Source organism: Artemia franciscana, chromosome 17 (genome assembly GCF_032884065.1).
Source record: "Artemia franciscana chromosome 17, ASM3288406v1, whole genome shotgun sequence".
In the NCBI taxonomy this organism is placed as follows: Eukaryota; Metazoa; Arthropoda; class Branchiopoda; order Anostraca; family Artemiidae; genus Artemia; species Artemia franciscana.
This window is the reverse complement of record NC_088879.1, coordinates 18,698,943-18,726,581: the sequence shown is the minus strand read 5'-3', so window position 1 is coordinate 18,726,581 and position 27,639 is coordinate 18,698,943. Positions and strand designations below refer to the sequence as shown.

At 33.6% G+C, this 27,639-nt stretch overlaps 1 protein-coding gene and 1 long non-coding RNA gene across 3 annotated transcripts in view; both read left to right on the top strand.

Moving 5' to 3' along the window:
* The window catches only part of LOC136037960 (uncharacterized), a 79,987-nt gene that overhangs the window by 43,321 nt on the left and 9,027 nt on the right, over positions 1–27,639 (top strand). For both annotated transcript variants that reach the window (XM_065720846.1, XM_065720845.1), the window contains exon 7: positions 4,087–4,246. In XM_065720846.1, coding sequence (XP_065576918.1) covers positions 4,087–4,246 — 160 coding nt within the window. The remainder of the gene's footprint in view (positions 1–4,086; positions 4,247–27,639) is intronic.
* Positions 22,744–26,355, top strand: LOC136037961 (uncharacterized). Its single transcript, XR_010620091.1, has 2 exons — positions 22,744–24,790; positions 25,503–26,355. It is a non-coding gene; the product is annotated as an uncharacterized LOC136037961 (long non-coding RNA).

Sequence of the window (27,639 nt, the reverse complement as noted above, 5' to 3'; positions counted from 1 at the left end):
TTAAATATATAAGTTTCTTCAAGTTTAGTCTTACCCATCAAAAGTTACGAGCCTGAGAATATTTGCGTTATTTCAGAAAATAGGGGGAAACGCCCCCTAGAAGTCATAGAATCTTAACGAAAATCACACCATCAGATTCAGCGTATCAGAGAAGCCTACTGTAGAAGTTTCAAGCTCCTATCGACAAAAATGTGGAATTTTGTATTTTTTGCCAAAAGGCAGATCACGGATGCGTGTTTATTTGTTTTTTTCCCCAGGGGTGATCGTATCGACCCAGTTGTCCTAGAATGTTTCAAGAGGGCTCATTCTAACGGAAATGAAAAGTTCTAGTGTCCTTTTTAAGTGACCAAAAAAATTGGAGGGCACCTAGGCCCCCTCCCAAGCCAATTATTTCACCAAAGTCAACGGATCAAAATTCTGAGATAGCCATTTTATTCAGCGTAGTCGAAAAACCTTATAACTATGTCTTTGGGGACGACTTACTCCCCCACAGTCCCCATGGGAGGGCAATAAGTTACAAACTTTGACCAATGCTTACATATAGTAATGGTTATTGGGAAGTGTACAGGCGTTTTCAGGAGGACTTTTTTTGGTTGGGGGAGGGGTTGAGCAGAGGGGAATATGCTGGGGGAACTTTCCATCGATAATTTATCATGGGGGAAGAAAATCTCCATGAAGGGAGCGCAGGATTTACTAGCATTATTTAAAAACACAATGAAAAAATAAATATGAAAAAGTTCTTTCAGCTGGAAGTAAGGAACAGCATTAAAACTTAAAAGAAACAGAAATTATTACCCATTTGAGGGACTCACCTCCTCCTAATACCTCGCTCTTTACGTTAAAGTATTTTTAGTAATTTCAACTATTTATTCTACGGCTTTTGTGATTCTGGGGTCATTCTTAATGAATTGGGACAAAATTTAAGCTTTAGTGTAAAGAGCGAGGATCTGACAAGGGGGCGAACCCCCTCATATATGTAATAAAAATATGAGAATACAAAAGTTCTTTACGTAAGCTAATTTATAAGTTACGTAAATCTTTTACTAATAAAAATATTCGTAAAAAATTAAAAGTTCTAGTTGCCTTTTTAATTAACCAAAAAATCGGAGGGCAACTAGGCTTCCTCCCCCGCTCTTTTTTTCTCAAAATAATTCGATCAAAATTATGAGAAAGCCATTTAGCAAAAAAAAAAAAAAAAAATGCAAATTTCGTTTTAATTATTCCTCTGCGGAGAGCCAAAATCAAAACATGCATTGATTCAAAAACGTTCAGAAATTAAATAAAAAAAAACAAGTTTTTTTAACTGAAAGTAAGGAGCGACATTAAAACTTAAAACGAACAGAAATTACTTCGTATATGAAAGAGGCTGCTTCCTCATCAACACCCCGCTCTTTACGCTAAAGTTTTTTACTGTTTTAAAAAGAAGAATTGAGAGACAGAGTCAAACTTTAGCGTAAAGAGCGGGGCGTTGATGAGGAAGCAGCCTCTTTCATATACGAAGTAATTTCTGTTCGTTTTAAGTTTTAATGTCGCTCCTTACTTTCAGTTAAAAAAACTTGTTTTTTTTATTTAATAACACCCAGGTTAACACCACGAACTGTTTGACTAGATAAAAATAATCAAATGTATGCTTCAAAATGAGTAGTGTTCGCTTAAATTAGGGATGTTTGTGAAAAAAATGGATTCTTGCATGAAACACAATACAAGGGGCACAGAGTGTCCCTTGCCAAGAACAATCTTGGCTCATGGACGGTAATTCAATTCTCTTGCTTCCACGTCCAACAGTTTTGTCAATAGCTTCAATGGGGTATTCCCACAGAAAAGTCGAATTAGGTCTTACGTTCGTAATAAAATAAAAATTTTGAATCAAATGCACACCTTATGCTATCATTAAAAAAAATAATCGTTGATAGGTATCGCGAATAATCATAGTATGTTTCCAGGGTTTCTTTGATTGTCCAAGCACTTGTTTGTAATAAACCAAATCTATATTTGAACACCACCATCATTTGAATTTAAATAGCCTAACCTTAGCCAACACTACTAACTAATTTCGCCCTTCCATGGAAAGTATTTCTCGGGGATAAGAAACACGCGATCCCTGGCTTACGGAGAAAGGGGAAAATATCATTAAGATCAAGAAGCTTATTGCATAGTATTTGTTCCCTAAAGCAAAATATAAATAACTGCTTGCCAGTTAAGATGACCAGGGTGTCATTCCATCGGAAATCTCAGATCTTATTTCTTTGGTAGGGTCTTAACCAGGACATGGTTAAACTTCATTGGAGTAAACATTTTAGGGCTGTTTAAAAATTTTTTTTATTCTTTTTTTAATTTTTACATTTTAATGTAATTTCTTGTATACATAAATATTTTTTTCTGGTGTTGTGATGAAGACGGCCCTTGGACAAAGGGCCGGAATATACACGGAATTGAATTCCACTGTCTTGGGAAAAAATTCCCTATTGTTTCTAAGTTGTGTCTGCTTTAAAGAAAACAATTTTTTCTAACTGAAATTGTTAGTATTAAAAAGAGGGTTGCCCCCTCTTCAATAACCCACTCTAAACACTAAAGTTTTTAGTACTTTTAAAAAAGTTGCTGACTCTAATTAAACGGCTTTTGTGTTTCAGGAATTGCTCTTAATGAATTGGGACAAAAGGTCGAAATGTAGCGTAAAGAGAAGGGTATTGAGGAGAGAGAACCATCGTCATATTCGTAATTATTTCTGTTCGTTTTAGTTTTTAACGTTTCTCCTTACTTTCAGTTTTTAATCGATTTCTGATCATTTTAAATAATGTCCGAAAAGCCATCTTCCCTTCCATAGAAAATCCCTTATTCCGCGAAAAACCCTTCCATGGAACTAGCCTCCCATGAGTAACATTAAACTTGACGAATTTTATGTATTTTTAATAAACATAAAATTTTATTCTTTTGACGGATCCGTTGTTACCCAGTGTCTGTTTCTTAGAGTTTTTGCTACTATTGAGCTGCTTCGCTCTTTACTTACAGTTCGTTACCAATAGTTAAAAAAAAAAACCTTAAAAAAGTTGCAGTTCTTTTTCCGGTTTGTAAACATTATGGAATGAAAGATTATGTTGTAACATAAATTTTTTATTGCAGTGTTGTTGTTCGATATGAAAATGAAAGATATCAGTTTCTCTCTCTCTCTCTCTCTCTCTCTCTCTCTCTTTCTTTCTCTCTCTCTCTCTCTCTCTCTCTAACAGGCGTTCTGAACAGGCATGCTAGTTTTAAATAAAGAGGTACACAAGGGGCATTAAAAAACTTAGTATAAGAAGGTTATTTGTTTCGTATTATTTGCCAGTTATTAAGAAAATTTTAAATCTGTAGTATTTATTGTTGATATTAGCCATGTATCTTCTGCATATTATTTTTCCAAAAGACAGCAATCTAAGTTCTTTTTAGTACTCTGGAGTCATCAACGTAAATCAAAATTTGTAAAGTTTAATATATTATTAGTAGTCCTTACCAACTTTTTATTAATAGCACACCAAACTGTTTGATTTAGATTTTTAAAGAGTAATTTTGTTTAGAATAAGCATAATACTACACCATTGTGCGCCAATCTGTAAACACAGATTATAAATCTATGAAAATGCCTTTGCTAAACAAATTTTAAAATGTGAATTTTTAAAGTGAGGTTTGTGTGAGTAAAATTGATTATGACGGCCATTGTTTACAGTAATCTAAACACTATAAAAATCTATCGGATATAGGTACAAACTAGTTTATTGCTGTAATTCTTTTAGGAAGTATCTCGCTTTTTAGGGCGATCATGAGAGAAATGTTGAGATGGAGTACTGGCGGCAACCTTTCAAGATTGGCGGCACGTCAGAGTTGACACACAAACTTTGATACACAAAGTTGATACACAAACTGGCGGCAACCTTTCAAGGTTTGGCGGCACGTCAGAGTTGATACACAAACTTTGATACACAAAGTTGATACACAAACTGGCGGCAACCTTTCAAGGTTTGGCGGCACGTCAGAGTTGATACACAAACTTAATCTCGGATGAATATGAGTATACCAAAACTCACAAAATATTAATATTATTTATCTGTATAGGTGCTCAGACACCGTCAGATGTTCTGGGGAAGATAGAAGAGCTGTCATTACAGAATAGTTCTTTGATTAGCGCACGAAGAAACGCTACCTCAGCGTTGAATTCTTTGAAGATAAAAGGAATTACCCAGAATGAAAATTACAAGATTGACAGTAGCACCAGGTATCTTTTTATTTATTTGTTACATTTTTGTATCGCAGATATTATTCAAGAACTTGTAAGAAACTTCAATCTCCTAAATCCTAAAAGAACAAATCTTTGTATTTGATACCCTCTTTCTCTATAGTAAATTTATTATCTATCATCGTACAAGAAATTGTAATGCCAGGGATACAAAGACAAAAAGATGATGAATACTCGTTAGAAACGATCAATTAATGAAACAAAAAGTCATTATTCTGCACCATCTAACTGTGAAAATTTTACTTGTCTTAAAGACACTAGTTGTTATCCTTGCTCTTTTAAGCAGTTATATACTACTGTACTTTCTATGCGTTTTGGATAATAAGGATAAACATATCCTTATTAGTTTATTTTTGTCATTACTACAGCTTATTCTAATCATCCCACTATTAGAAAAATTAGTATTAGAAACGGTTTATACTTTCATCCCCCTCCCCCACATAATGAGGTGTATAGTCATGCAATAGCCTTCTTGGCCTTTGGAAAATCTTTTCCATTTTTTTAATGATAATGAATAAAGATGGTAAGGATTAATGCTACAGTTATAAAAGCTTATTATTAAAAATTGATTCTGCTTTTGAACCTTATAAATACGGTACGCTTTTAAACCAGAAAGAGAATGAAAAATAGGAGCGGCAAATGTCACAGTAGAAGTTGCAATGGGATGATGATTAACATTTGAATTTATTTAGAAGAAGTTCGGTAGATATGTAATTTTAGTTTAGTTGATGCGTAAGAAGTTTAGTAAATATGTATTTTTATAGATGATTTCCTAAAGAAAGATATAAACTTATTCAAAACTTAGGAAAGTAGTCCATTTTAGAAAATTTATGGAGATCTTTTTTTAGAGAATGATATAAACTTTTTCAAAACATAGGAAAATAGTCCTTCTTAAAGAATTATTAGAGCTTTGGTCGGTGGAAAGATTAACCTAAGTAAAACCTTTAGAATGAAGAGATAATGGGAGAGATCATATGTGCTAATGCTCAAAATTGAAAATTCGAATATTTCTTAGGACAAATATTCCTCACTCTTCGTCAAACATCTTTTTGTCACTTTCGTAGCAGCAACTTTCGTAGCGTATCACTTTCGTAGCAGCAACACTTTCGTAGCAGACCTAGCGGCAACTAGACTTAGCAACCACTAGGTAATTGATGCACTGAATGAGTCAAACAGGAAAGTGGCTTCATGGATTCATCGTATAGGTAATTATTCACTTGTAGTGCGAGGTAAAGGACAGTCGGCTCTACAATCACTGATTCCTAGTTGGGCAGACAATTCTTCTCGACTACAATCTAAAATGCCAAAGTTGCAAAACTTTTAACTCCAGAATTTAATCGGTTTGTACGACGGTGGAAAGAATGCTTTGAAGAGGAGCTGCGCTTATGAATAACGTTACTCTTATTAATGAATTTGAATTAAAGATCATCGCAAATTTGTTCTACAATAAATAATACAAACTCTGAGGGAATTTTCGGTCATTACTTAGGCTTACATATCCCAGATTTATCTCGCATTAAGTACAAATTGCCAGGCGCTTGGATAGATAAATGTGCAAAATTTCTTGTTATATCGGTGTAAATTTGTGATTAATGCGTAACAAAAAGGAGCCAACAGATCCAAGTGCATGGCAATATAAGCGAAATATTTATATTATTTCAAAAAGTTAAAGCACTACAATAACTACTAAATCCACAAGTATGGCTGGGGCTTCAGTAACTAATAGTAACTAGAAAACTATCTCAAAATACTTTTAAGCGAAAATATAGACCGAGGCTGTACGAAATGATTTAAACGTGCCATTAAAAAGTAGATTTTACGGTCAATGGATGTGTTGTCACATAAAACTTAAGCCCAAATATACCACTTTACTTTGGATCAGCACAAGAAGCCCATACGTTTTTGCTTTTTTGTGATGTTTGCGTTTTGACAAATTGCAAATATCGTGAAACAACTAATAGATTTGGTGGAAACATTGCATTTTCGCCCTAACTAGTTGGGCTTGAGGTCAAACCTAACAGATTTTCCTTATCATATGGAAGCACATGGATAAACAAAAGCTGCTAAAATTTTAAAAGGTTAACAATTCTATTGAGTCATCCGGTCTCTCCACAAGGGTTTAAGAAACTGATCAAAAACCGTTCTTTTTGATAAATCAACTTTATTATCCTTCATTTTCAAAATCCGTCAGCGATGTTAGTATTTAACATTTGAGTATCTTCTGTGACTCTACATGAAACAAATAGCTGAAAAACAATCCATGTCGACAGCAACTTGTCGTATAAAATTTATTGCTATTTTTGCGTATTAGTAGTTTCCGGTGGTATAACAAAATATCAACCACCCGTATTCGAAAGCCTTTAAAGATGTATTTCCAGCTCTTACGTACCTGAAAATGATCACTGGCTATTGGTTCGAAGTATTGGTAGGATAGAGGGCAGTCCGGGGTAATACATGAGAAACCCACCGTTGCAGATGAAGCAACACCATCTACGGCATCTTCAATGCAGTAAATATGTATCCAATGCTGACAATTGGTGCAGTACAGCCGAGCCAGACGTATTGCGTCGTCATAGTCCATTGGTAGCTTCGTCGGATTACGGAAACGATCCCAAAGCTCGAGCTCACTACAAGACACTTGGGTGTTTTGAATGAGGCCACCATCAAAATGCCTCAGTTGGCCATTCATTTGGCTGTAATCTGGCCCATACCAATGCGATATAACAATATTCTTCTGTTAGAGAAAATATAGATCCAGACATGCTAGAAAGCTAGGGTTAACGAGGCTTTGATGGAACTGATCAAACACGAAACCGATTTCAAACCTGATATGTATATTTTCTGGATCCTAAATCAGTTCATTAAATCTGAAGCATTTCATGCAAGGGTAATACGGGTACCATCTTAATATGTCGAATGGACTAAAAATAAATGCACTGAAATCATTATTGCCAATATTTTGCAGCCTTGGAAAAGGTATGCTCGTTTAAGTCATGATTTCGATGTAATTATGATCAGACCAAGGACAAAACAACTTTTTTTTTTTTTTTACAAAACTTTCAATAATAATATACACTAAATATTTTAATACTTGGCAATTACATCACTGGGACCTGCACTTTATATCTTGACTTCTAGCTTTTGCTGTCTATTTAATAATATCGCATCATATGTGCTTCAAATCGATGAAGTGGCACCTTTTATTCCATATATTGAAAGGTATACGCTAAATTTTCGCAAAAAAGTAATAAAACTTGCTTCTAACGAATGCAATCATAGATGGAAACATGTTGCCAGGTTTGTAAGTGTTTTCACGTCGTAAATACATAAATGCTAGAAATTTTAGACATTTTTATGGCACACACTATAGGAATAGGACTTTTTTCTCTATTGTACATCCAAATACAGATGATTCTTTATGCATTACTGAGATACTGAAATACTTTATACCCACCAGAAAGTACACAACCTTCAACTTTGGAAAAATTCTGAAAGTAATAGAAACAGTATAATTTTGAACAGTTTGTTATGAAATCACTGATTTCTGCACCTCTAAACTGTCTCTTCCTACTTGTTTGGCAATTATGGGTTTTCAAGACAAAGGGTGGGTACAAATCTCAAAATCCCACACTTTATCAGGTCACTATCTAGGAGGTAAATCGGTCATTGTACTGGGGAACCAAACAGTTCGTGGTAACGAACTGTAGTAAGGAGCGACCCAGCACAATAGTAACCAAAACTCTAAAAAACGGAATTTTGATACCAATAGTTACATCAAAAGAATTGCATTTTAATGGTGATTTTAAATATATAAGTTTCATCAAGTTTAGTCTTACCCATCAAAAGTTACGAGCCTGAGAATATCTGCCCTATTTTAGAAAATAGGGTGAAACACCCCCTAACAGTCATAGAATTTTAATGAAAATCACACCATCAGATTCAGCATATCAGAGAACCCTCTTGTACAAGATTAAATAAAAAAAAAATAATTTTTTTAAGCTGAAAGTAAGGAGCGACATTAAAACTTAAAACGAACAGAAATTACTCCGTATATGAAATGGGTTGTCCCCTCCGCAATCCCTCGCTCTTTACGCCAAAGCTTTTAGTTGTTTTAAAAAGTAGAATTGTGGCAAAGAGTCAAACTTCAGCGTAAAGAGCGAGGGATTGCGGAGGGGACAACCCATTTCATATACGGAGTAATTTCTGTTCGTTTTAAGTTTTAATGTCGCTCCTTACTTTCAGCTTAAAAAAATTTTTTTTTTTTTATTTAATTTCTGAACGTTTTTGAATTATTGCATGTTTGGTTTTGGCTCTCCGCACATAAATTATTAAAATGAAACTTGTATATTAATTCTTTTTTTGGCTAAATGACTTTCTCTTAGTTTTGATCAGATGATTTTGAGAAATAAGGGCTGGAGAAGGAGGCCTAGTTGCCCTCCAATTTTTCGGTTACTTAAAAAGGCAACTAGAACTTTTAATTTTTAATGAACGTTTTTATTAGTAAAAAATACACGTAACTTAAGAATTAACTTACGTAACAAACTTTCATAATCTTATATTTTTATTATGTATACGAGGGGGTTTGTACCCTCGTTAATACCTCGCTCTTTACACTAAATCGTAAGTTTTGTCCCAATTCTTTAAGAATGAGCCCTGAGTCAGAAGGGCCGTAGAATAAATAGTTGAAACTAGACCTTAGTTGCCTTTGCAACGGGAAGTGTTGCAGCAACTGTGCCCTGTTCCTTAGGGCACAGTTGCAGAGCAACACGTGCAACTGTGCCCTACGGGACACAGTTACGGAGCAACAGTCTCCATTATGTCCTTCAGAGGACATTTTTCTAATGCGGATTTGATTGTTATCTTGAAGCATCTTTGATATGGTTTTATTTCGAGCTCCTACTAAACTGAGTTTGGTAAAATGTTTAGCTGGTGCAGAAATAAACGAGAATAACACAATAACATAGTTGACAATTCTGAATATTTATACGATGGATAATTACAATTTCAAGATAAACCAGAATTTCTTTAAATAATTGAAACTAGAAATCAAATAACTTTTAGAATTTGTCCTGTACAACAGAATAATACGATACAAATTAAATTGCCCCGAGGGCATGACAAAACTTCCAAATAGAAAAACCCAAAGAAGGAATTTTATTTCGGAGAAACTATTGTAAGCTCCAGTTGTTAGGAGATCGAGACCTGTCGAACCGCGTTGGAAAAAAAAATTCTAGCTGGTCCAGAACAAAAGTTACCTCTAGAACGTCGAAACTTCGGAAATTATTTCATAGAGAACGAAGCAACTTGGTATATAGAACACTTCACTTCTTCTTGCATACTTTTCATAGCACTACTCGATAAAAATATGAGAAACATCAAAATCGAAAATTTGAGAAAATTCCAAAAAAAATCGGAACGAGATGCACTTTTCCGGAATTATTTCCGGGAAATCTGTAAGAGCTACGGAATTTTGTGCTCCGGTTCTCGAAGAGACAAATAAAAGTTCTACATGAGTTCAGCATAACTGTATTTCTAACAAGTTTATTTCCGAAGCTAGGGTCGTCTTAACTTGACGCCAAACATCGAACGCAGAGTTTCTAAGAAAAAAACGGTTTTATTTTTTTTTTATGGAAAACTATTAGAAATTTTAGGAACTTCTCTGGAACTTTTTTACTTTGTTTCACGTTTCCCTTCCCTCTGAAAAATCTCAAATTTTTAACTCTTACCACTTCGGAGCTACAGGTCGCTGATCACGGTGAAAAAAAAAAAAACAAAAAAAACTACGAAAGCAGCAGTGTTGCTCCGCAACACAATTACTAAAAATACTTTAGCATAAAGAGCAAAGTATTTATCTCCTCCTAAATACCTCGCTCTTTATGCTAAAGTATTTTTAGAACCCCTCATATACGTAATTATCTCTGTTCGTTTTAAGTTTCAATGCTACTTCTTCCTTTCATTTGAAAAAACGTTTTCATGTTTATTTTTCATTGTTTTCTTATAGTAATGCTAGAGAACCCTGCGCCCTTTTCATTGAATTTTTCTTCCCCCATGACAGATTACTCCAAGGAAAGATCCTCCAACATAGCCCCCTCTCCTCAGCCTCAACCCCAAACAAAATAAAATCCCCCTGAAAACGTCTGTAGACTTCCCAATAACCATTACTATATGTAAACACTGGTCAAAGTTTGTAACTTGCAGCCCCTCCCCCAGGGATTGTGGGGGAGTAAGACATCCCCAAAGACATATTTATTATGGTTTTCGACTATGCTGAATAAAATGGCTGTCTCAAAATTTTGATCCGTCGACTTTCGAAAAAAAAACGAGCGCGGGAGGGGGCCTAGATGCCCTCCAATTCTTTTGGTCACTTAAAAAGGGCACTAGAACTTTTCATTTCCGTTAGAATGAGCCCTCTTGCGACATTCTAGGACCACTTGGTCGATACGATGACCCCTGGGGAAAAGAAAAAAAAACAAAAAAAAAAAACAAATAAACACGCACCCGTGATTTGTCTTCTGGCAAAAAATACCAAATTCCACATTTTTGTAGATAGGAGCTTGAAACTTCTATAGTAGGGTTCTCTGATACGCTGAATCTGATGGTGTCATTTTCGTTAAGATCCTATGACTTTTAGGGGGTGTTTCTCCCTATTTTCTTAAATAAGGCAAATTTTCTCAGGCTCGTAACTTTTGATGGGTAAGACTAAACTTGATGAAACTTATATATTTAAAATCAGCATTAAAATGCGATTCTTTTGATGTAGCTATTGATATCAAAATTCAATTTTTTAGAGTTTTGGTTACTATTGAGCCGGGTCGCTCCTTACTACAGTTCGTTACCACGAACTGTTTAATCCAAGATCCTATCTACAAAAATGTGGAATTTTGTATTTTTTGCCGGAAGACAAATCACGGGTGCGTGTTTATTTGTTTTTTTTTTGTTTTTTTTCCCCAGGGGTGATCGTATCGACCCAGTTGTCCTAGAATGTTGCAAGAGGGCTCATTTTAACGGAAATGAAAAGTTCTAGTGCCCTTTTTAAGTGACCAAAAAAATTGGAGGGCACCTAGGCCCCCTCCCACGCTAATTATTTTTCCAAAGTCAACGGATCAAAATTCTGAGATAGCCATTTTATTCAACATGGTCGAAAAACCTTATAACTATGTCTTTGGGGACGATTTACTCCCCCACAGTCCCCGTGGGAGGGGCAACAAGTTACAAACTTTGACCTGTGCTTACATAGAGTAATGGTTATTGGGAAGTATACAGGCGTTTTCAGGAGGATTTTTTTGGTTTGGGGGAGGGGTTGAGAAGAGGGGGATATGCTGGGGGAACTTTCCTTCGAGAATTTGTAATCGAAGAAAAAAATTTTCATGAAGGGAGAGCAGGATTTACTCGCATTATTTAAAAAAAAAATTAAAAAATAAAAGTGAAAAAGCTTTTTCAGCTGGAAGTAAGGAACAGCAATAAAACTTAAAACAAACAGAAATTATTACCCACATGAGGGGCTCACCTCCTTTTAATACCTCGCTCTTTACGCTAAAGTATTTTCAGTAATTTCAACTACTTATTCTACGGCTTTTGTGATTCAGGGGGTCATTCTTAATGAATTGGGATAAAATTTAAGCTTTAGTGTAAAGAGCGAGGTACTGACGATGGAGCGAATCCCCTCATATATGTAATAAAAACATGAGAATACAAAAGTTCTTTACGTAAGCTAATTTATAAGTTACGTAAATCTTTTACCAATAAAAAGATTCGTAAAAAATTAAAAGTTATAGTTGCCCTTTTAATTAACCAAAAAATCGGGGGGCAACTAGGCTTCGTCCCCCGCTCTTTTTTTCTCAAAATCATTCGATCAAAATTATGAGAAAGCCATTGAGCCAAAAAAAAAAATATACAAATTTCGTTTTGATTATTCCTCTGCGGAGAGCCAAAATCAAAACATGCATTGATTAAAAAACGTTCAGAAATTAAATAAAAAAAACAAGTTTTTTTAACTGAAAGTAAGGAGCAACATTAAAACTTAAAACGCACAGAAATTACTTCGTATATGAAAGAGGCTGCTTCCTCATCAACACCCAGCTCTTTACGCTAAAGTTTTTTACTGTTTTAAAAAGAAGAATTGAGAGAAAGAGTCAAACTTTAGCGTAAAGAGTGGGGCGTTGATGAGGAAGCAGCCTCTTTCATATACGAAGTAATTTCTGTGCGTTTTAAGTTTTAATGTCGCTCCTTACTTTCAGTTAAGAAAACTTGTTTTTTTTTATTTAATTACTGTTAAGACCAATCCTCTTTTCGTGATCAATGCCGGGCATTCCTCAAGGGATGTTGAAAAGATACAGGGTTCCAGGATAACAGGATATATAATTTAAATTCATATCCTAAAAATAACTCAAATACTGAGACCAGCATTTTTGAACTGTCAAACAGTTCGTGATAACGAACTGTAGTAAGGAGTGACCCGGCTCAATAGTAAACGAAACTCTAAAAATGAAATTTTGATACTAATAGATACATCAAAAGAATCGGATTTTTATTTTGATTTTAAATATATAAGTTTCATCAAATTTAGTCTTACTCAGAAAAAGCTACGAGCCTGAGAAAATTTGCCATGTTTTGGAAAATAGGGGGAAACATCCTTTAAAAGTCATAAGATATTAACGAAAATCACACCATCGCATTCAGCGTACCAGAGAACCTTACTCTAGAATTTTCAAGCTCCTACCTACAAAAATGTGGAACTTAGTATTTTTTGCCAGAAGACCGATCACGGATGCGTGTTTATTTGTCTGTTTGTTTGTTTTTTGTTTTTCCCAGGGGTGATCGTATCGACCAAGTGGTCCTAGAATGTCGAGAGAGGGCTCATTCTAACGGATATTAAAAGTTCTAGTGCAATTTTAAGTGATAAAAAATTGGAGGGCATCTAAGCCACCTCCCACGCTCTATTTTTCCAAAAGTCAACGGATCAAAATTTAAGATAGCAATTTTGTTCAGCATAGTCGAAAAACATAATAGCTATGTCTTAGGGGCTGACTTACTCTCCACAGTCCCTGGGGGGAAAGGCTGCAAGTTACAAGCTTTGACCAGCGTTTACATACAGTAATTGTTATTTTGAAGTGTACAGACCTTTTCAGGAGGATTTTTTGGTTGGGGGGCTGAGGGGAGGAGGCTACGTGGGAGGATCTTCGCTTGGATGAATTTGCATGGGAGAAGAGATATTCCAAGAGGGGGACAGAGGATTTTCCAGCATAATTTTTAAAAAGCAATGAAAAAATAAATATGAAAAAAAAATTTCCACTGAAAGTAAGGACCAGCATTAAAATTTTAAACAAACAGAGATTATTCCGCATATGGAGGGTTCATCTTTTCCTAAATACCTCGCTCTTTACGCTAAAGTATTTTTAGTAATTTCAACTATTTATTCTACAGCCTTTGTGATTCAGGGGCAATCTTAAAGAATTGGGACAAAATTAAAGGTTTAGTGTAAAGAGCGAGGTATTAACGAGGGGGCAAACCCCTCATATACATAATAAAAAATACGAATATAGAAGTTTGTTACGTTAGTTAATTTGTAAGTTAAGAATATTTTTTACTAATAAAAACGTTCGATAAAAATTGAAAATTCTAGTTGCCTTTAAGTAACCGAAAAATTGGAGGGCAACTAGGCCTCCTCCCCCAACCTTTTTCTCAAAATTGTCTGATTAAAACCAAGAGAAAGTCATTTAGCAAAAAAAATTAATACGCAAATTTCATTTGCAGAAAGCCAAAATCAAACATGCATTAACTCAAAAACGTTCAGAAATTAAATTAAAAAACATGTTTTTTTAACTGAAAGTAAGGAGCGACATTAAAACTTAAAACGAACAGAAATTACTCCGTGTATGAAAGGGGTTGTTTACCTCCACAACGTCCCGTTCTCTAAGCTAAAGTTATTTACTGTTTTATAAAGTAGAATTGAGAGAAAGAGTCAAACTTTAGCCTAAAGACGCGGGACGTTGAAGAGGGAAACAGTCCCTTTCATAAACGGAGTAATTTCTGTTCGTTTTAAGTTTTGATGTCGCTCCTTACTTTCAGTTAAAAAAACTTGTTTTTTTTTATTTAATCATTTAATAAATCAAGCAAAGGCTGACTCATTTATTTTAGAAATTAATTAAGTGTCGATTGTCCACAACACTATGGTTCACTGTTTAAACAATTTTTATAGGCTATTTTTGGAAGGCAGCACTTAGCTTCTCGAAGGAATCATGTGAAGCTTCAATCCTACCCACATGAGTATATAAGATGACGTTGTATGACTTCTATGAAGGTATAGCATCACGAAAAAAAGTAGTACAACTAATATAAAAAAAAACTAGTAAAAACTAGGTAACAAATGTATGACTTGAAAATCGCTTTATAGATAGAATTTGGGTGTTTAATAAACGAAATAGCCACGTACCTTTGCCACTGAAGATATCTTCGACGGTGCAAACTGTGCTAATTCCAGAGAGTGAAACGGGTTTGATCTAAAATTGAGATCAACAGCAAGAGTTACTGATGCAGATTTTAAAATCAATCTCTTAAAATCTTTTTCACTCTCCGTAATTTTAGATACTGAAATCACAAGAACAACTGGTCAGTATAGGATGCACATAAGTAATTTTTCGCAAGTTTATAGGATAAACATGTGCAAACAACTAGTGAATTTGTATTCCCAAAAATAATTATTCAAAAGTATTAGAAGAAAAAGCACTTGAAATTAAGTGGGGATAGTATTTTTTTTTGTACCAAACTCACAAAAATCAATGTCTTCATCCGTAAAAATAGTTAATAACATAAAATGCGAAGTGAATGTGCATCTGTCGCAAGAGATAGATATGTTGTGATTCTTATATAGGACTAATTTTTGTACATCTACTATTGATTAATATAATGGCATTATATGTTCATATGCTCAAACAGAATTCACGCAGGTACACTAATCGGTTTTACAAATTGCTTAATCATTGGACGCTGACTACAGGGTAATAATCTGAAAATTAAAAAGAGATGGTGCATGCGCACTAGACTTGCCTCATTGTACGTCTCAGTGATGCCTTGTCAACTGCATTTGGCTGCCTATTTCCATTGACCCTAAATGGCTCTCATTAAATGCTTTCTTAATATGGCGCGTAACGACTTACGCGCGCGGGGGGCCCCCCACCAGCTAGGTGTTGGGGTGGCGCAAAGCGCCACCCCAACAGCTAGTCTATTTATATATAAATAATATATATATAAAAACAAGTTGTCTGTGTGTCTGTCGAGTGACATCACTGTCCGCATATGACGTCTGAATTATTTCATCACATACCAATTCAAAAACGAATGTATTCAAGCCGAAGTAGCTCAGTTATATATTACTACCTTTGTTGGTGCAGTGGGTTTGAACTTAGAGTGGTAATACGGGACCCAGAGATCGAAGCATGATGCAGGAATTTACTAAAGGGCCGACGTTGGGACCTTAGTAGTCAAGAAGCGTCGTTAATCCGATACAAATACATATATAGTAGCTCAGTTGGTAAAGCGTTATGTTCCAGGTTCTAGGTCCGAGAGGTTCCAGGCTCAAACCTTGGCTTTAGCATTAATACAAAAGAAGGAAAAAAAACTAAAAAAGATAAGAACCACAAAAAAACTAAAAAGAAAATACTAAAAAAACTAAAAAAGCTAAAAAACTAAAAAAAAACTAAAAAAGGGTAAAAAACTAAAAACTAAAAAAGTAAAAAAAAAACTAAAAAAAAAATAAAAAAGGTAAAAACTACTAAAAAACTAAAAAGAAAAAAACTAAAACTAATAAAAAACTAAAAAAATTAAAAACTGAAAAAGAAAAAAAAACTAAAAAAAGGAAATAAACTCACAAATAAAGGAGAATAATAAAACTTAAAAATAAAAATAAAAAAAAACTATAAAAGGTAAATGTATTCAAGCCAAAGTAGCTGAGTTGGTAAAGCGTTATAATCAAGGTTTTAGGTCCAAGAGGTTCCAGGTTCGAACCTTGACTTTAGCATTAATACAAAAACTAAAAAAGAAAAAAAAACTAAAACAAACTAATAAACAGGTAAAAACTACTAAAAAGACTAAAAAGCTAAAAAACTAAAAAAAAAGTAAAAAACTAAAAAAGAAAAAAAACTAAAAAAACTAAAAAAGGGTAGAGCAACAGCAAAAAAACTAAAAAGAAAAAAAAAACTAAAAACTAGTAAAAAAAAAACTAAAAACTGAAAAAGAAAAAAAAAAAACTAAAAAAAGGAAAAAAAAACTGAAAAATAAAGGAAAAAAAGAAAAATAAAAAAAAAAAAAAAGAAAAATAAAAAAGGTAAAAACTACAAAAAAAAAAACAAAAAAGAAAAAAGAAAAAAAACAAAAAAGCTAAAATATAGGTAAAAACCCAAAAAAAACTAAAAAGAAAAAAAGAAAAACAAAAATTTATTTCATCATATACCAATTCAAAAACGAATGTATATACAGACCGGGACAAAGGGAATATAAATGATGAACGGGACACTCAAAGAGAAATTACAGACTGGGACACCGGGAAACAAATCTATCAGCAGCAAGTTTTTTGGCATAGACTCTTTGAGCATCTTCATCGGCTTTTGCCGTTGTAAGTTCATCAGTCATTTTAAACTTAAACATTAATAGATTTCTACGTGAACATATATGTCTTAAATATCTTTAATGACGTCACCGTCATAGCAAAAATGATGACAACTAACAACTAACATGACGTCACCTGATCCACAGACAGACAACTTATTTTTATATAAATAGATTTGTGCGTACGTATGGCAAACAAACCTCTTCAGGATTTGGGAATGCCTTCACCTAACCGTATCGCTGCTGTTTCGACATGTGTAGAATTGGATCGTGAACAAAGTTACAGTACGAGTGATCTAGTGTCGTATGTACAAAATAACATTTCCAAGTTAACGTCGGAACAAAAAGACATTTATGATACGATAATGCATTGTGTCGATAACAACGTTGGGGAAATTTTCTTTTTGGATGCGCCAGGAGGTACTGGTAAAACGTTTGTGATAAAACTGATTCTGGCATCAATTCGATCAAAAAATGATATAGCGTTGGCAATTGCGTCGTCCGGAATAGCCGCAACATTGTTGCCTGGTGGCAGAACTGCTCGTTCCGCTTTGAAATTGCCTCTGAATTTGCATTCTACAGAAACTCCAACGTGCAATATTTCCAAATCATCTGGGATGGGTAAAGTATTGCAGCAATGCAAAATTATTATTTGGGATGAGTGCACAATGGCACACAAAAAATCGCTCGAGGCTCTGGATCAATGCTTGAAAGATTTGCGAGGGAATTCGAAACCCTTTGGCGGCTCATTAATATTGCTTGCGGGAGATTTCAGGCAAACATTACCTATAATACCGAGATCAATCCCTGCAGACGAAATGAATGCTTGCTTGAAAAATTCTAATTTATGGGCACACGTAAAAACATTAAAATTAACTACAAATATGCGTGTCCGATTGCAAAACGATGACTTTGGTCAAACATTTTAAGATCAATTGCCGGCAATTGGAAACGGAAAGCTCCCTGTAGATTTTTAAAAATAATCAAACAGTTCGTTGTAACGAACTGTAGTAAGGAGCGACCCCGCTCAATAGTAACCAAAACTCAAAAAAATTGAATTTTGATATCAATAGCTACATCAAAAGAATCGTATTTTAATGCTGATTTTAAATATATAAGTTTAATCAAGTTTAGTCTTACCCATCAAAAGTTACGAGCCTGAAAAATTTGCCTTATTTAAGAAAATAGGGGGAAACACCCACTAAAAGTCGTAGAATCCTAACGAAAATAACACCATTAGATTCAGAGTTTCAGAAAACCCTACTCTAGAACTTTCAAGCTCCTATCTACAAAAATGTGGAATTTCGTATTTTTTGCCAGAAGACAAATCACGGGTGCGTGTTTATTTGTTTGTTTTTGTTTTCTTTTTTCTTTTTCCCAGGGGTCATCGTATCGACCAAGTGGTCCTAGAATGTCGCAAGAGGGCTCATTATAACGGAAATGAAAAGTTCTAGTGCCCTTTTTAAGTGACCAAAAAAAGGGAATAGTTGTGGGAAAAGTCAAAGTCATTAGCCAATTGTAGAAAAAAGCCAAGACAGATTGTTCAATTAAGTGGGCAGCCCAGTCAAGGGGTCATTTTATCCCTTTGATTGCCGTTGTTACTGTCTACCCATTTATGCTGCCCCTTTCCGTGCTCTCACGCTCATTTTTTTTTCCCAAAGTCAACAAATCAAAATTTTGAGATAGCCATTTTGTTCAACATAGTCAAAAACCATAATTACTATGTCTTTGGAGATGACTTACTCCCCCACAATCCCTGGGGGAGGGGCTGCAAGTTACAAACTTTGAACAGTGTTTACGTATACTAATGGTTATTGGGAAGTGTACAGACGTTTTCAGGGGGATTTTATTTTGTTTGGGGGTGGGGCTGCTGGGAGGGGGCTATGTTGGAGGATCTTTCCTTGGAGGAATCTGTGATGGGGGAAGAAAAATTCAATTTAAAGGGCGCAGGATTTTCTAGCATTACTATATAAAAACAATGAAAAATAAATATGAAAAGTTTTTTCAAATGAAAGGAAGGGGTAGCATTGAAACTTAAAACCAACAGAGATTATTACGCAAATGAGGGGTTCTAAAAATACTTTAGCATAAAGGGCGAGGTATTTAAGAGAAGATAAATACCTCGCTCTTTATGCTAAAGTATTTTTAGTAATTTCAATTATTTATTCTACGGCCTTTCTTATTCAGGGGTCATTCTTAAAGAATTGGGGACAAAACTAACGATTTAGTGTAAAGAGCGAGGTATTAACGAGGGTACAAACCCCCTCGTATACACAATAAAAATATAAGATTATGAAAGTTTGTTACGTAAATTAATTTTTAAGTTACGTATATTTTTTACTAATAAAAACATTCGTTAAAAATTAAAAGTTCCAGTTGCATTCTTAAGTAACCGAAAAATGGGAGGGCAACTAGACCTCCTTCTCCATCCTTTATTTCTCAAAATGGTCTGATCGAAACTAAGAGAAAGCCATTTAGCCAAAAAAAGAATTAATATACAAATTTCAGTTTAATAATTTATGTGAGGAGAGCCAAAACCAACATGAATTAATTCAAAAACGTTCAGAAATTAAATAAAAAAAAACTAATTTTTTTAGCTGAAAGTAAGGAGCGACATTAAAACTTAAAACGAACAGAAATTACTCCGTATATGAAATGGGTTGTCCCCTCCGCAATCCCTCGCTCTTTACGCTAAAGTTTGACTCTTTGCCACAATTCTATTTTTCTAAAACAATTAAATGCTTTAGCGTAAAGAGCGAGGGATTGCGGAGGGGACGACCCATTTCATGTACGGAGTAATTTCTGTTCGTTTTAAGTTTTAATGTCGCTCCTTACTTTCAGCTAAAAAAATTAGTTTTTTTTTATTTAATTTCTACTAAGATTCAAACTTTCGGTTTTCTTGTTTAAGGTTTAATCTAGTTGAGGAAGCTTAACTTTTCCTGAGGTGCAACACATTCCCATTGTTTCACCATTAAATTTCAAGGCCTTGCAATAGGGACAAATTTAAGACATAGTTCTGATTTGAACATGTCGATTCAAGCTGTAATCATCGGAAGGGCAGTACTTGAATGCCAGGCGATTATACACATATTGCTTTTGTAATACCTCGAAACGTCTTCTTTATTTACTTTCTCTTTCAGCAGCAAATGTGGTTTCGCGTTGCTCTGGTGGTTCTTCGGCATGCATTTTTTTACTATCTCTGTCAACCCCAAGCCTGGTTTTGCGTTGATCTGGTGAATTCTCGACACACCTTCTTTTTTACTTTCTCTTTCACCTGTGGTTTCGCGTCGCTCAAGTGGTTCCTCGACACGCCTTCTTCTTTTACTATCTCTGTAAACTCCAAGCCTGGTTTTGCGTTGCCCTGGTGAATGCTTGACACACCTTCTTCTTTTACTTTCTCTTTCAAGTACAAGTCAGGTTTAGCGTTTCTCTAATGGCTCCTTGACACGTTTTTGCTTACGTAAATTGGATACAGCTAGTCTGGCCCTTTCTCTTGGAGCCCCAAGCATCGTTTTGCTTTACTCTGGTGTTTCCCCCTGGTGTGTTGTTTTTGGTGTCATTTTAGGATTAGCGGTACTTTCTCTTTGAGCCGCAAAAATTTATATTGAATAATACATCATATCGAATATCACTTCATGTATTAAAATGAATGCTTACTTATATTAAAATGACGTCATTTTGAATATGACATCATATACACTTTTATAATTTAAATTCATTATTAATTATTTTACTTTCTTATATTTTCTGTTTAGAATTTTTTCTTTTTAGTTTTTTAATTTTTTTGTTTTCTTTTCTTTTTTTAGAATTTTTTCCCTTTTTGTTTAATTTTTAATTTATCTCTTTTTTCGTTTATACTTTTTTTAGTTTTTCTTTTTTTATTTTTTTTTTCGTTTTTTTTTTAGTTTTTTATAATAGATTTTATAAAGTGTAACAAAAAAACAAACAGTATATTTTATATCTATATACTAGCTGTTGCTGTGGCGCTTCGTGCACCCCAAGCCCCACCTCGCGCGTAAGTCGTTACCCGCCATTGTAGTTGTGTCCCTGTGTCCCACCTGTGAATATAGATATATCTATATATATAAAAATAAGTTGTCTGTCTGTCTGTCTGTGGATCAGGTAACGTCATGTTTCTGTGTTGACTGACGTCATGTTTTCGACTGACGAAATTACGAAATTACATTGGGACACAAATGACGACCAGGACACCGGCACATAGGGAATATAAATGACGACCGGGACACTCAAAGAGAAAGCGACCGGGACACAAGGAATGTTCAATTAGCAATCACCATCAACAAAACACCGTCAACAAACCATCACAAATGACGACCGGGACACAGGGAGTATAAATGACGACCAGGACATAAGTAAAAAAAAAAACTAAAAAAAAGGTAAAAACTACAAAAAAAACTAAAAAAAAGGTAAAAACTACAAAAAAACTAAAAAGAAAAAAACAAACTAAAAACTAATAAAAAAACCAAAAAAGCTAAAAAACTAAAAAAACTAAAAAATAAAAAAAAATAAAAAAAGGAAACAAAAAGAAAAATAAAGGAGAAAAACAAAACTAAAAAAATAAAAATAAAAAAAAAAGAAAAAAGAAAAAAAACTAAAAAAACTAAAAAAATGTAAAAACCAAAAAAAACTAAAAAGAAAAAAAGGGAAAAATACAAAAATTTATTTCATCATTTACCATTTCAAAAACGAATGTATATACAGACTGGGACACCGGAATACAAATGACGACCGGGACACAGGGAATATAAATGACGACCGGGACACAGGGACACAACTACAACGGGGACGCCGGGGGGCACAGGGGGATATATAAATGACGATGGGGACACAGAGAATGTTCGATTACCAATCACCATCAACAAAGCTCAAGGGCAATCATTAGAATCATGAGGTATAACTAAAAAAAAAAACTAAAAAAAAGGCAGAAAACTAAAACCTAAAAAAAAGACCAATGCAAAATCGAATGTATATACAGACTGGGACACCAGGACACGACTGACGACCGGGACACCGGGACACAAGGAATATCAATGACGCCCAGGACCCTCAAAGAGACAGCAAAGAATGTTGTATATTCGCAAGTTTTACGTAGTTAAAAACATATATATATATATATATATATATATATATATATATATATATATATATATATATATATATGTATATATATATATATATATATATATATATGTTTTTAACTACGTAAAACTTGCAAATATACAACATTCTTCGCTGTCCCACTGTCTGTGCATATAAATAGATTGTCGGGTTTACCGACTCATATAACAACATGCAACATATAATTGTCCATGGGAAAAACAATAGGAAAAAACTAAAAAACAGTCGATGAAAAACTAAGAAAAAACTAAAATAAAATTTAAATAATTTTAGTATATAATATATTCTATGGCTAGTGTATATATATATTCCTAAAAATTGGTTTAGTGAGAAAAAAATTATAAATAACTATTTATACAATAGCATAAGGAACAATTAATTAATAAGCAAACAATTGCCTTGCGACACGTGGGATAGAACTTCCAAACCTTCGGAAAGAAAGTATGGCTGTATCCAGTACGCCATCACAAGGTACTAATATTGATGATTCTTGTATAACTTGATTAATTTATTTGAAGCAGTAACATTTAATGGTTGGTGTACATAATTTAACTACGATGAACTTGAATACATAACATGATACTTTTTTTTTATCCAGTTTCGTAATTTAATAATTGTTCCTTCAGGAACAATTATTATGTATATATATATATATATATATATATATATATATATATATATATATATATATATATATATATATATATATATATATATATATATATATGTATATATATATATATATATCTATATATATAAAAATAAGTTGTCTGTGGATGGATGTGTGGATGGATGTGTGGATGGATGTGTCAGGTGACGTCACCTGAAAAAACTGGATTAGGTGACGTCAAAACTGAAAAAACTAAAAAAAGGCAAAAACTACAAAAAAAACTAAAAACTAATAAAAAAAATAAAAAAGCTAAAAAACTAAAAAAACTATATAGGTAAAAACCAATAAAAAACTAAAAAAAAAACTGAAAAAACTAAAAAAAGGCAAAAACTACAAAAAAAAACTAAAAACTAATAAAAAAAGTAAAAAAGCTAAAAAACTAAAAAAAATAAAAAAACTAAAAAAAGGTAAAAAACTAAAAAAAATAAAAAATAAAAAAAAACTAAAAAAAAGGAAAAAACTGAAAAATAAGCTAAAATAAAGGTAAAAACCAATAAAAAACTAAAAAAAAAAAGGAAAAAACTAATAAATGACGACACTCAAAGAGAAAGCGACCAGGACAAAAGGAATGTTCGATTAGCAATCAACAAAGCACCGGGACACATATATATAAAAATAAGTTGTCTGTCTGTGGATGTGTGGATGGATGTGTGGATGGATGTGTCAGGTGACGTCACCTGAAAAAACTGGATTAGGTGACGTCAAAACTGAAAAAACTAAAAAAAGGCAAAAACTACAAAAAAAACTAAAAACTAATAAAAAAAATAAAAAAGCTAAAAAACTAAAAAAACTATAAAGGTAAAAACCAATAAAAAACTAAAAAAAAAACAAAAAACTAAAAAAAGGCAAAAACTACAAAAAAAAACTAAAAACTAATAAAAAAAGTAAAAAAGCTAAAAAACTAAAAAAAATAAAAAAACTAAAAAAAGGTAAAAAACTAAAAAAAATAAAAAATAAAAAAAAACTAAAAAAAAGGAAAAAACTGAAAAATAAGCTAAAATAAAGGTAAAAACCAATAAAAAACTAAAAAAAAAAAGGAAAAAACTAATAAATGACGACACTCAAAGAGAAAGCGACCAGGACAAAAGGAATGTTCGATTAGCAATCAACAAAGCACCGGGACACAGGGAGTATAAATGACGACCAGGACATAAGTAAAAAAAAAAAAACTATCTAAAAGGCAAAAACTACAAAAAAAACTAAAAACTAATAAAAAAGCTAAAAAACTGAAAAAACTAAAAAAAAGGCAAAAACTACAAAAAAACTAAAAATACACCGGGATACAAATGACGACCGGGACACAGGGAATATAAATAACGACCGGGACACAGGGACACAACTACAACGGGGACACCGGGGGAAACAGGGGGATATAAATGACGACCGGGACAAAAAAACTAAAAAGAAATAAAAACTAAAAACTAATAAAAAAAACTAAAAAATCTAAAAATCTAAATAAGCTAAAAAAGAAAAAAAAAGGAAAAAAATAAAGGAGAAAAACAAAACTAAAAAACGAATGTATATACAGACCGGGACACCGGGATACAAATGATGACCGGGACCCGGGACACAGGGAATATAAATGACGACCGGGACACAGGGACACAACTACAACGGGGACACCGGGGGAAACAGGGGGATAACCTGACAATCTATTTATATGCAAAGACAATGGGACAGCAAAGAATGTTGTATATTCGCAAGTTTTACGTAGTTAAAACCATATATATATATATATCTATATTCACAGGTGGGACATAGGGACACAACTACAATGGCGCGTAACTATTATGGCGCGTAACGACTTACGCGCGCGGGGGGGCTTGGGGGGGGCGCGAAGCGCCCCCACCAACTAGGTGTTGGGGTGGCGCGAAGCGCCACCCCAACAGCTAGTATGTATATATATCTATCTATCTATATATATAAAAATAAGTTGTCTGTCTGTGGATGTGTGGATGGATGTGTGGATGGATGTGTCAGGTGACGTCACCTGAAAAAACTGGATTAGGTGACGTCAAAACTGAAAAAACTAAAAAAAGGCAAAAACTACAAAAAAAACTAAAAACTAATAAAAAAAATAAAAAAGCTAAAAAACTAAAAAAACTATAAAGGTAAAAACCAATATGAAACTAAAAAAAACTGAAAAAACTAAAAAAATGCAAAAACTACAAAAAAAACTAAAAACTAATAAAAACAGTAAAAAAGCTAAAAAACTAAAAAAACTAAAAAAAAACTAAAAAAAGGTAAAAAACTAAAAAAAATAAAAAATAAAAAAAAACTAAAAAAAAGGAAAAAACTGAAAAATAAGCTAAAATAAAGGTAAAAACCAATAAAAAACTAAAAAGAAAAAAAGGAAAAAACTAAAAAAAATTTTCATCTAAAAAACTAAAAAAAACTAAAAAAGGTAAAAACTAAAAGAACTAAAAAAGAAAAAAATAAATGACGACACTCAAAGAGAAAGCGACCAGGACAAAAGGAATGTTCGATTAGCAATCAACAAAGCACCGGGACACAGGGAGTATAAATGACGACCAGGACATAAGTAAAAAAAAAAACTAACAAAACTAAAAAGAAGGTAAAAACTACAAAAAAACTAAAAAGAAAAAAACTAAAAAAAGGCAAAAACTACAAAAAAAACTAAAAACTAATAAAAAAGCTAAAAAACTAAAAAAACTAAAAAAAGGCAAAAACTACAAAAAAAACTAAAAACTAATAAAAAAGCTAAAAAACTAAAAAAAGGTAAAAAACTAAAAAAACTAAAAAAACTAAAAACTAAAAAAAACTAAAAAAAAGGAAAAAACTGAAAAATAAGCTAAAATAAAGGTAAAAACCAATAAAAAACTAAAAAAAAAAAATGAAAAAACTAAAAAAAGGCAAAAAGTACAAAAAAAACTAAAAACTAATAAAAAAAGTAAAAAAGCTAAAAAACTAAAAAAAATAAAAAAACTAAAAAAAGGTAAAAAACTAAAAAAAATAAAAAATAAAAAAAACTAAAAAAAAGGGAAAAAACTGAAAAATAAGCTAAAATAAAGGTAAAAACCAATAAAAAACTAAAAAGAAAAAAAGGAAAAAACTAAAAAAAAATTTCATCTAAAAAACTAAAAAAAAACTAAAAAAGGTAAAAACTAAAAGAACTAAAAAAGAAAAAAATAAATGACGACACTCAAAGAGAAAGCGACCAGGACAAAAGGAATGTTCGATTAGCAATCAACAAAGCACCGGGACACAGGGAGTATAAATGACGACCAGGACATAAGTAAAAAAAAAAACTAACAAAACTAAAAAGAAGGTAAAAACTACAAAAAAACTAAAAAGAAAAAAAAACTAAAAACTAATAAAAAAACTAAAAAATCTAAAAATCTAAATAAACTAAAAAAGAAAAAAAAAGGAAAAAAATAAAGGAGAAAAACAAAACTAAACAACGAATGTATATACAGACCGGGACACCGGGATACAAATAACGACCGGGACACAGGGAATATAAATGACGACCGGGACACAGGGACACAACTACAACGGGGACACCGGGGGAAACAGGGGGATATAAATGACGACCGGGACACCGGGACAGGGAATGGTCGATTAGCAATCACCATCAACAAAGCTCAAGGGCAATCATTAGAATCATGAGGTATAGATCTGAATACAGATTGTTTTCCCATGGACCATTATATGTTGCATGTTCAAGAGTCGGTAAACCTGACAATCTATTTATATGCAAAGACAATGGGACAGCAAAGAATGTTGTATATTCGCAAGTTTTACGTAGTTAAAACCATATATATATATATATATATATATATATATATATATATATATATATATATATATATATATATATCTATATTCACAGGTGGGACATAGGGACACAACTACAATGGCGCGTAACTATTATGGCGCGTAACGACTTACGCGCGCGGGGGGGCTTGGGGGGGGCGCGAAGCGCCCCCACCAACTAGGTGTTGGGGTGGCGCGAAGCGCCACCCCAACAGCTAGTATATATATATATATATATATATATATATATATATATATATATATATATATATATATATATATATATATATATATATTATATATATATACTAGCTGTTGGGGTGGCGCTTCGCGCCACCCCAACACCTAGTTGGTGGGGGCGCTTCGCGCCCCCCCCAAGCCCCCCCGCGCGCGTAAGTCGTTACGCGCCATAATAGTTACGCGCCATTGTAGTTGTGTCCCTATGTCCCACCTGTGAATATAGATAGATATATATATATGGTTTTAACTACGTAAAACTTGCGAATATACAACATTCTTTGCTGTCCCATTGTCTTTGCATATAAATAGATTGTCAGGTTTACCGACTCTTGAACATGCAACATATAATGGTCCATGGGAAAACAATCTGTATTCAGATCTATACCTCATGATTCTAATGATTGCCCTTGAGCTTTGTTGATGGTGATTGCTAATCGACCATTCCCTGTCCCGGTGTCCCGGTCGTCATTTACATCCCCCTGTTTCCCCCGGTGTCCCCGTTGTAGTTGTGTCCCTGTGTCCCGGTCGTCATTTATATTCCCTGTGTCCCGGGTCCCGGTCGTCATTTGTATCCCGGTGTCCCGGTCTGTATATACATTCGTTTTTTAGTTTTGTTTTTCTCCTTTATTTTTTTCCTTTTTTTTTCTTTTTTAGCTTATTTAGATTTTTAGATTTTTTAGTTTTTTTATTAGTTTTTAGTTTTTTTTTCTTTTTAGTTTTTTTGTCCCGGTCGTCATTTATATCCCCCTGTTTCCCCCGGTGTCCCCGTTGTAGTTGTGTCCCTGTGTCCCGGTCGTCATTTATATTCCCTGTGTCCCGGTCGTCATTTGTATCCCGGTGTACCGGAGTTGTGTCCCTGTGTCCCGGTCGTCATTTATATTCCCTGTGTCCCGGGTCCCGGTCGTCATTTGTATCCCGGTGTCCCGGTCTGTATATACATTCG